This window comes from Octodon degus, unplaced genomic scaffold (genome assembly GCF_000260255.1).
Source record: "Octodon degus isolate 3935 unplaced genomic scaffold, OctDeg1.0 scaffold00099, whole genome shotgun sequence".
Classification (NCBI taxonomy): Eukaryota; Metazoa; Chordata; class Mammalia; order Rodentia; family Octodontidae; genus Octodon; species Octodon degus.
Genome location: NW_004524675.1, coordinates 4,249,935 through 4,261,422, shown reverse-complemented (window position 1 = coordinate 4,261,422; position 11,488 = coordinate 4,249,935). Strand labels below are relative to the sequence as shown.

The following is an 11,488-nucleotide window of genomic DNA, read 5'->3' as shown; positions in this document are numbered from 1 at the left end:
TTTGCTCTGAATGCCCTCAGTGGTCGTTTGGCTGGCTGGAGTGTTGTGGGGATCGAACTACAGCAACCTGAGGCTGACAGCTTTGTGGAAGCAGCCACTTAAACAACTGAGCTAAGGCCAGGCACCCCCCCAGAAATAATTTTTAAAATATCCTTTAGAAGGTTTCAAAAGACCATAGGCACTAAAAGAAATAAAGATTTAATTCTATGTGATATGTACATAGTGTAGGATCTATAGTGCAGGCATTGTAGAACTCCTTTTTTTTGTGGTACAGATGAACCCAGGTACTTGTGCATGCTTTGTAAATGCTCTGCAGTGTTTTTGTTTTTTTGGTGGTACCAGGGATTGTACTCAGGTCTCTGTACCGCCCAGGAAAGCACTTATTCCACTGAGCTATCTCCCCAGCCCCTCCAGTATGTTTAAAGAACACCTGTCAGATTATTTATTCTGACAATGTCTGGTTTTAAGATTACCTGATCCAGGAAGGCTTTTACTAGAGTGTCTCTGTGTAAGACATCTTGGAAAATATTCCTAGATGGAAAAGAAAAAAGCCCAAGTGTTAAAATGATTCTACAGTGCTGCTCTCTACAATCCTATGTTTTCAATAAGTCAAATTCTTATCAATAAGGTATTACACACAAACCCATACGAATGTAGATACATATATCTGGAGGTAGACGACAGGTATCTGGGGTACAGCTTAGTTACCCATGGAGCTCTGGACGCAGCCCCCAGTAGATACAGATGTATGAAAATCTTCACTTTGAATACAAGATATATTTGTATATTATCGGTGTTTGTCAGGCTAAAAGTTGTTTTATTCATGCCCAGGAAGGGTATGTACATATCAGTCTTGGAACTATTGTTAAAATAATGCGGAGAGGGCTAGTGAGATAGCTCAGAGGACTAAGCGCCTACTTAGGAAAGAGCAGGGACTGGGTACCAAATATACATGTACATAAAATAATGTTGAGAGTCTTAGGCAACTAATGATATAATCACCAATTCTTGTCATCTCAAAAAATAAAAGCCAACAAAAACACAATACTATAGTATAGGGGCCGGGGAGATGGCCAAGGAAGTGCTAGGGCCTGAGTTCAATCCCCAGTTCCGCCAAACAAACAAACAAACAAACAAACATTATAGTATAACCAACTTTAAACAAACCAAGAACAAATGTTGAGAACATGTAATTGGGGCTAAGAAATATATCGAGATGATAGCGGGTACATGCATGTGCATGTAACATGATCTGGTAACCTACAAAGGTGCTACCTACCTCAGTGATGAACAGTGAGAAGGCACAATGCTTATGTGTGACAATCTTTATCTAACACTGCACTGAGGATACAGCAGGTGCTCAACAAACAACACAACTGCTTCCTTCTCAAAACCTGCCCTTCTTTCATCATTTTTCTTTTACCTTCTGTAGGTTATACTCAGGTTAGAGGATAACATAACATTCACTAAGGCATGTGATTGCTAAATTAAAAGGCTTAATAACACTAGAGGTCAGGGGCCAGGGAGATAGCTCAGTAGAATAAATGCTTGCCTGGTAAGCACAGGGTACTGAGTTTAATCACCGCTACAGCAAACAAACAAACAAAACAAAACTACTAGAGATCAAATTAACTCACAGGTGTGGCAGAGAAAGAGGTTGGGTGTGTGGAAGTATGAAAGCAACCTGCAATTTCACAGTCTTCCGAGATGAGTACACTAAACTATAGGAGAAAATTGATTGATTTTTTTTTGTTTTTGTATCTTAGGGAAGGGTTTACAGGTTGTTCAGGGTCTCACTATTAGATCGGACTCGTAGTGATCCGCCTGTTTACAGCCTTCCAAGAGCTGGGATTACATGTGCACCACCATGATCAGTCTCAATTACCTTCTCAGTGTGTCCCAGGGGCGAACCCCTGGGCCCTGGGCCCTGGGCCCTGTGCCTGCTTGCAAGCTCTTTAATCTGCTGAACTATTTGGCCAGCTCCATAGGAGAAAATTGAGAAGAGGAAAAAAACAGCAGCATTTTCCAATTACTGGCCAGGCACAGACAGCGCCACTTCTCAGCCCTGCAGAGTGGCTGCAGCTGGTAAGCCCAGTGTGCTGGCTCTATTGCCCTGCACGCATATCCTGATCAGAAGAGAGCCGGACGAAGCAAAGTGTGGAGAGTAATTCAAGTGACTAAATTTTCATGCACTGCTGGTGACTGAGATTATTTTTTTATTTTTTTTTTTTATTTTTTATTTTTTTTGTTTGTTTATTTGTGTGTGTGTGTGTGTGGCCAGCTCAGCCCACCAGGGGGCGGGGCTGACCGGCATGTGGTTTTGGAGGATTGAACCGCGGTCCCTGTGCTTTGCTAAGCTTGTTCTATGTAGGTGTTTTAGACCACTGAGCCATTTCACCAGCCCCCTGAGATTATTTTTAAAAGGTTAAAATTAAAGACGATGTAAGGGGCTGGGGCGTGTCCGGGGGATAGAGTACTTTAGTGTGTCTGTGTCCAGCCAGCACTGGCTGTTCTGGGCTGCAAAAGTAAGCCCCATTCCCCCAACACAAAAAAATTAGAAGTGATTAATATTGTCTAAAACACACACACAATTATCAAATGAGAATATGATAAACAAAAGTGAACACATCTTTTAGCTGAAAATACTTCTGACAATTTTATGCTAACATTTACTTAGAGTTCGAAGCTAAATTTTAGAATTTATGACATGTTGTCAGGATCAGAAAAACTGGATTAATCATGGTTTGCCAAATTGGCAAAGCAAATATAGCTATGTAACAAAACAAAACTTCTAAATGGTTAAAAATCCATTCTAAATTTCACTAAATTCCCTCAAAAGAGCAAAAAACAAAATAAAACAACAAAAATGCTAAGTACTTCAGGAAAGGTGAAGCTGTCTACGTATGTATCAGTATTACCAATATGTGAAAATTCAAGTGACTGAAATTCCAACTTGACTAATTCATTTTGTGAAGTAATTACTGTAAAACTTTCTAAGCAATCAATCAGAATAGTGGGGCAACAAGGAAAGATGGGCTTTAAATCACCTTTTCCTTATCTACGTACATATGCTGCAGGATATCTGGGTCATAATATTCTTTTTAAAAAAAATTTTTAAACCTTCTACTTATTTATTTGGTACAGGGTCTTGCTACACAGCTTGGACTCCTAATGATCCTCCTGTCTCAGCCTCCCAGACACTGACTGGGATTATAGGTGTGTGCCACCATGCCCAGTTTCAGTGGTCAGCATACACGGTGTGCCCAGGGTTCAGGGCTGGCACAGTATGCAGCATTGGGGATTGAACCAGAGTCCTTGCACTTGCCAGGCAGCTTACACTGCTGAGCTATCTCCCCAGCCTGTAGTGTTCTGATCTTGTTCTTCTGATCAACATTTTACTGTGGCTATTGGTACTCTTCATGTCTGTTGCCACAAATCAAAATTGTTTCTTTTTTTTTTTTTTTATGAGCAGAATATATTTATTGAGAGAAAGAAAGCTCCTGTCCCAAGAGAGGGACAGGAGGGGGGGTGCCCGAACAGATAGTTCCCCCCAAGGAAGTTGTCTCTTGCAGGGACTTTTATAGAGGAAAACCATGTGGTGAAGTGGGTCTAAGGTGGTGAAGACATGGGAACTCGCTTAGTTGGGCATGAGGTGGGACAAAACTATGGTCAACCAATGAGATTACAAGCACCACTGCTCAGGTAAAATTGATTAAATCCAGTATCAAATGGGAAAGCGAGTCACATAGCAAGCAGGCACGAATACAGAACAGGGTCTCTTCCTGTTGGGGGTTGGGCTACTGACTCATTTGGGCTCTTTCAAGTTGATTGATACTATTTAGGATAACAATTCCTAATGCCCATCCCTAGGGAAGTATGTAGCTGTGCTTCCTCTTTTTGTCTTGGTCTTGAGGTATGGATATGGGAGTGTCTGTCTCTTCCAAGTTGCAAAGTCACCTTGTCTTCCATCTTGTCTTCTTGAGGGCCTGGCCCTGTCTGACTGCCTATAATATTTATGTCTAACTCGGCTGTCTGCAACACTCCCCCCTCTGAAGAAGTAACCTGAACTGCCATGAGGGAACTGTGGGCGATGACCACTCTGGCTTCTTTCAAAATTGTTTCTTAAAAACACAAGGAAGGGTTTCTTGGACCAAGTCAAATGATGTATTACTGCAATTAATATTTTTTGAGTACATTCCATGTGCCGGCACTAGGTTCAAGTACTTCTAATTTATTCCAGAGAAATCTAGTAGTGTATTATAATTCTTTTTTAAATTTTTATTTTATTGAGAAACAAATATCAATGAGTTTGAAAACTGATTAATAGGACAGTTTCAATAATTAATACTTTGTACACTGTTATCTTCTTAGTGGTTATGCATAGTACAAGACGCAGACAGAATATCCTATGCAAACACTATTAGTACAAATCTTTCTTCTCACTGAATTAAGTGAAAGTAGCTGTATATCTATCCTAACTATTCCACATATACAGATACAAAATGGTCCTTCCTTTGTACTGCTTTTGTTTAGTCCTGTCAGAAATGGGAATTCTGTTGGCATCTGAATATTATAGGTGCGTGAATTCAGCAAAACAACACAGTCCAGCAGTTCATAATAGTATTGGGTTACCCACAGAAGTTGCTGACTTGAGTCTTTCAGAGCTCAGCATATTAACATGGCTTTATTTTACATACCTTATTTTTATACTTTTCTGCTGGATGGTTAAGACCAAGATAAAGCAAGAACTATATAACAAGAAATGTAACTTCTGTGACTGATAAGGTCAATCAAGTACCCTTAGGATTTATCCTGTGACCCTGCACCGCGTTTGCAGATCCTTTGTCAGTGTCAGCCATATGGATGAGTCACGGCCATTGCTTGACCAAATTGCTCTCTGTGAAAGCCTGAGAGAATGTTTTCTCTCCATGTGACTCTCCTTAGGCACACTCTACATCATCAATGACTTTCCTTTGTGGTCCCATAATTTCCTTGATCAGAAAATTTGGGACACAATTGAGTTACATGATGTTACAATATAGGTTCTCCTATGTCATGAGTCTTCACTGACCTTGAAAGGCTAGGGTCAAAATGTTGGCTGTCCTTGCAGCCCTTCTATTTCTCTAATTTTTGGTCTGCAAATGTAGGCTGTTAACCCTCCAGAAGAGAAACTTATTATTACCCTACATCTTATGCAGTTGGGTTTAAATTCACTATCTGTCTGAATATCAAACATCTTAGACATAACATGGAACAGGTGTTTTCCATCAAGTATTAATATGTTGAGCTTTAATTCCCTATAGAATATGGAGATAAAAATTTAAAACATGAAAAATATTTAAAGAATATGAATAAACAATTACATATTTTTACACAGAAATTTAGAAATCTAACCATATACAGCATTGTAGCAGGACAGTCCTATGACTTTTTTTTCTTTTTCTTGTATCTTTTTTTCATTTACTACCCATTTTTAAAAAAAAAAAAAACTTTTACTTGTGAGATAGTATGGTAATAATTGGTATGTCATGACAAGAAGTACGTATTTAGAAGACCAGAATGACAGATATTCCAAGAGTGACCCTTCTATTACACATTGCTATCTTCAGTGCAGTTGCTTTGTTCACAGGTTTGAGCATGTATAGTCAGTCAGGGTCAGAATCCTACCAATTAACTGCTAGTTTCAAAAACCTGCTGATGTTTCTCAGGATCATTGCCTTGTCCATCTTGTGTGTATAAATGTATGGCTTTGCCCCTGTCCTGTTTCCCAGCTTTTCTCCTTGCCTTCACCTCGTTGTCTAATCCTTAAGTTCTTGCTTTCCTTTTAATTGTGTTATATCTTTCTATTTGTATTTCTTCTTTTGAGTTCTTATACTAGGGAGATTATACAATATTTACACATGTGTGTGTGGTTTATTTCACTTATGAGTATATCTTCAAGTGGCATCCCCTTAAATATAAAGTCTTCAAGTTTATCATTCTTTATAGCTGAGTAATACTCCATTGTATAAAAATATTACATCTCTTTCAACCATTCTTCATGTGATGGGCATCTTGGTTGTTTCCAAGATTTGGCTACCACAAATTGTGCTGCTATAAACGTAGGTACACATATATCACTATGATATGATGTTTTCAGTTCCTCTGGGAAAATTCCCAGTAGGGGGATAGCTGGTTTGAATGGGATTTCCAGTCCTAGTTTCCTAAGGAGTCTCCACAATGATTTCCATAATGATTACACCAGTCAGTCTACATTCCCACCAGCAGGGAAGAAGGGTTCCCTTTTCCCCAAAGCCTCTGCAACATTTGTTTTGGTTGATTTCTTTATGATAGCCATTCTTTCTGGGGTGAGATGGTATCTCAGTGTTGTTTTAATTTGCATTTCACAGATGGCTAGTGATGTGGAGCATTCTTTCATATATATAATCCTTTTTTTTTTTTAATTTATTTATTTTATTTATTATTTGTGTGTGTGTGTGTGTGTGTGTGTGTGTGTGTGTGTGTGTGTATGTGTGTGTGGCCAGCTCAGCCCACCAGGGGGCGGGGCTGGCTGGCATGTGGTGCTGGGGACTGAACCGCAGTCCCTGTGCTTTGCTAAGCTTTTTCTAAGTAGGTGCTTTAGACCACTGAGCCATCTCACCAGCCCCCTATAATCCTTTTTTTGACTTCAGAATATCAATGAAGAAATTTATTGAAGTTTTTTGATTATAAATGTATCATCATTTTTCCTTAACTGTTCCAACAATCAACATTTAATTATCATCACTCTTTAGTATCCAATCATACTTCATAGCCAGAAATGTGTAATCAAATACAGAATGCAAAATAAAAGAATGTTTTCTAGGGGCTGTGAGATGGCTCAGTGGAATAAGCGCTTCTCCGGCAAGCACAAGGGCCTGAGTTCAATCCCTGGTTCCACCAAAAAAGAAAAAAAGAAAAAGAATGCTTTCTATTAATAAGTACATTTCAATAGCATAGCATAGGCAATAGTGCTAGATATTCAGCACCAGACATAGCCACACTAAAGGACTCTACCACTGGGCCCTCAAGTTATTTTATATTTTAACCTTTTAAAAATAATTTTAGTTACCAATAATGCATTTTATTTTTATACACAAGAAGAATAAGATTCAGAATTACTTTAGTTTTAATAAAACTAGACTACAGACAATATAGGGTATAGGACTATCTGATTAATCAGTATTCATCCGAGCATTTAGTATAGCGCCTAGAAGCTCAATAGATTTTTAAAAACTAATATTTAAAGGTGAGTTTTACCCTACTTTTGGAAAAACACCATTATATTTAAAACACATTTAAGAAAAGATGGATTAAATTTTTCCTCAAGTACTTTTATACTGATTTTTTTGTGCTTTAAATAGAACTTGTTCTGCTTTTACTCATCAAAGATTCAGTTTCATATCGTGTGACAGTGACATCAACAGTCAGAGAATCACTTACAAATCCGGAGTGAAGCTTTCATCGGTGTAGATGATGGTGTCCTGAGCCATGTCTTCTTCTGAAGTGGCTCTCCAAAATGCCGAGAGCTCTGACCTCATGTATCTCCGCTGATTATAAATATGTTCGTGACAGGGCGGCATCTGCTTGACAGTATTGACATCCACATCTATGTGCGTGGTGGGGTATGGAGCATACATGACTTGTCGGAAAGGTAAAACGAAACTTCCAGTTGAGTCCTGTCAAAATGAAAACATACTGTTTGCAAACGGCATGATAGGAAGAAATGCTTAAATTAAAAAGAAACCCTGGCTTTGATTTTATTCTATGTAATGTATCATGATTGTGTGTCAAACTTTAAGGATAAGTAATGTTTACCACAGCATTATAAAACAGCAAAACATTAGAAAGAACCTAAGTGTGTAAAGAGAGATGTGGTGACATAAATAAATATAGGTTTATTATTTAGCTACTCAAAATAAAATTACTCAAGCTTTTACTCAACATATTGTGAAACATAAAGAGCAGAATATATAGTATATAAAAGTTTGGGGGGTGTTGAAGCAAAGAGATACAGAATGAAAGAAAGAATGAATGAATGAATGAATGAAAGAAAAAAAAGAAAGGAAAGAAAAGAAAGGCAAGCAAGCAAACAAGCATATGTTAACAGTGGTAATTCACTGAATTATGAAATTGAAATTAACTTTTTCTTGATTATTCTATTTTTAAAAAATCTAAACAACTATATATTTTTATAGGTAAACATTAACTTTGAAGTATAGGGTAGCCAGTTATCCTGTAACATATACCTAAAGTGCATAGGTACTACGCTGTGTGCTAGGAACAGAAGGTAGAGGTCAAGCATTTCTGTATAATGTCAACGTTTACATGGTAGAATCTTAGCACTGCACTAAATCAGTTACAAATTCTGTTCTGCACCTGGTATAAGTCTTTTTAATTATACAATTACATGAGAAGGTACTGAGAAAATAAATGTATTAAGCACTTTAACATGTAGAATCATTTTCAGCTTTGTAAAATTCAAATTAGAAATGATCATCTTAATTTCTGTATTTAAATACTATTATTCTGAGTTCAGAGCAGGCACATTACTAAAAAACCAAAAGCTGAGCTTTTATCTGTATCACTTTTCTAAAATATATTTCTACTTTCAATTGACACACAGCAGCACACACTCACGTGGCACTTAAATACATGTACCCATGTGCAATGATCTGATCAGGCTGGCACACACCTCACTGCAGATACATGCTGCCCTGGAGAACACTGTCTACTAGCTATTTTCAAATATATAATCGCTAGCTGTCTTTTTTATTCTGCTGTTTTAAAAATATTGGAGATTATCCCTCCTATTAAACTGCACCTCTGTACCCACTCATCACCCTCTCCCTATCCCTTCCTCCCCATGCCCTTCCCAAACTCTGATAGCCAGTATTCTATTCTGATAACCAGACCAACATTTTAGTGTCCACATACAAGTGATAACATACAGTACTGATATTTCTGTGCCAAACTTATGTCTAACATAACCTTCTACATTTTCATCTATGTTGTAGCAAATGACAGAACTTAAATTTTTATAATTAATATCCCATTATAAGAGCTGGCCAAATAGCTCAGCGGATTAAAGTGCCTGCTTAGGCAGATGCAGAGGCCAGAGTTCGACCTCTGGCTTGCCCCACCAGCTCTGCCCCCAGGGCCTGCTGAGAGGGCCGTTGAGACTGGGTGTGGTGGCGCACACCTGTAATCCTAGCTCTGGGAGGCTGTAAACAAGAAAATCACTACAGTCTGGTCTACGATCTATGTAGTGAGACCCTGTAGAATCTTACTTAAAAAAAAAAAAAATCCCATTATATATAATACACTATCCATTCATCCATCAATTGACATCCAGATTGATTCCGTATCTTACCTATTATAAATAGTGCTGCAATAAACTTGTGAATTCAGATGATTCTTTTACAAACTGATTTTATCTTCTTTTGAGTATATATCTGTGGAACTGCTAGATCATACAGCAGTTCTCTTATCTAGTTTTCATCTATGGAGTTTTGAGGAAAACACCATACTGTTTTCCATAATGGTACAGTAATTAATATTTCCACCAACAATGTATGAAAGGTTTCAATGTCCTTAGCAGTATTTGTTATTTATCTCTTTGCTAATAGTCATTCTAAATGAGGTATGATGATATTTCAGTTTGGGTTTTGATTTGTATTTCTCTGAGAATTAGGGATGGCAAACATTATTTCATGTAGCTATTGGTCATCTGTATATCTTGTTTTCAAAATGTCCACTCAGATCATTTTAAAATCAGATTACTTGAGGATTTTTCGTTTGCATGTTTTTTGTTTTTGCTTGTTTTAGTTTCTTAGATATTCTGGATATTGTTAGATGAACAGTTTGCATCTATTTTCTCTTATTCCGTAGGTTTTCTCTTCAGTCTGTAATTCCCTATGCTATGCAACAGCTTTTTAGTTTGATGTTAATTTCATTGTTAATATTTACTTTATTGCTTATTCTTTTATATAGTCTTAATCAAAAAATCTTTTACCACCACACTGTCCTGGAGCATTTCTCCTGTTTTCTTCTAATAGTTTTTATAATTTAGGGTCTTACATTTAAGTATATGAACTTTTTCTTTTTTTGGTGGAACTAGGAATTGAACTTAGGACCGCATGTTTGCCAGGAAGGTGCCCTGCCCCTGAGCTGTAGCCCTGGTCCCAAAGATCTTTCTTGAGATGATTTCCTACATGGTAAGAGATAGGGGTTTAGTTCTAGTCCTCTGCAGATAGACAGTTTCCTAGTACTATTTATTGGAGAGACTATCTTGGTCACTTTCCTCATTGCTGGGACGAAATACCCAACACTCACAGCTTAAAGGAGGGGAAGTTTACTTTGGCTCAGTTTCAGTCCCAGGTTGGCTGGCTACACAGAAGAAAAGAGCATGGCAGAAGAGCAGTGGCTGCCAGGAAGCAGAGAACGTGAGGAGTGGAGCTGGGGATGGAGATAAAGCTTCCCCGGCAAGGCTGCCAGTAGCTGGCCTCTTCCAAACATCCTCTGCCCCATAACAGCAGTCAGCTGTAATGCTCATATAAACCCATCACCTTCATTACCTTCCAATGGTCCTTCCTGTGACCACATGAGGTTTAAGGGACAAAGCTAGACACAATCCGTGACACTGTCCTTTCTCCAAAGTATGTTCTTGATGCCCTTTTCAAACATCAGCTGGCTGATTATACTTGACTCTGTCTCTAGGTTATGTGTTTCACTGGTCTATGTGTCTGTTTTTATGCCCGTACACCATGATGTTTTGCTTACTATCACTATCTACTTTTTGTTTTTTTTCATGTCTTTCGTATAGGGTCTACAGGGTATCACTACACAGATCAGTGATCTCCAGATAGTGATCCTCCTGTTTTCAGCCTCCCAAGCACTAGGATTACAGGCATGCACCACCATTCCCAGTCTAACTATCTACTATCTTTTGAAGTCAATAATGGTTATCCCACCAGCTTTATTCCTTTTGCTGAAGACTGCATTGGCTTATTGGCTATCTAGGCTCTTTCTGGACTCCAAATTGTAAGAGTATTATCTAATATTTCTGTGAATATGATTAGTATTCTGAGAAAAATGACTGAATTTGTAGTTTGCTTTGGGTATTAGCAGCATTTTAGTAACATTAATTCTTCCAATCCATAAACACTGAATGACTTTCCTTTTTTTTGCTTTGTTTTGTCTTTTTGGTTATCTACAATTTCTTTCACTAGGGTTTTATAATTTGAAGTTGGTTTTTATTTTTTGGTGGAACTGGGGGTTGAACTCAGGCCCCCTTGTGCTTGCCAGGCAAGCACTTATTCTACTGAGCCATCTTCTCGCTCCAGGGTTTTGTAATTTTCATCATATTTTGTTTCATAGCTATTACTACTTTCTTGATCTCTTTCAATTTTGTTATTGAGGGGCTGGAGAGATGGCTCAGTGGTCTAAAGCACCTACTTAGAACAAGCTT

At 38.1% G+C, this 11,488-nt stretch overlaps 1 protein-coding gene across 3 annotated transcripts in view; it reads right to left on the bottom strand.

Moving 5' to 3' along the window:
* The window catches only part of CUNH9orf72 (chromosome unknown C9orf72 homolog), a 34,747-nt gene that overhangs the window by 3,814 nt on the left and 19,445 nt on the right, over positions 1-11,488 (bottom strand). For all 3 annotated transcript variants that reach the window (XM_004638549.2, XM_023723513.1, XM_023723514.1), the window contains 2 exons: positions 7,462-7,697; positions 474-531 (listed from right to left, as the gene is read on the bottom strand). In XM_004638549.2, coding sequence (XP_004638606.1) covers positions 474-531; positions 7,462-7,697 — 294 coding nt within the window. The remainder of the gene's footprint in view (positions 1-473; positions 532-7,461; positions 7,698-11,488) is intronic.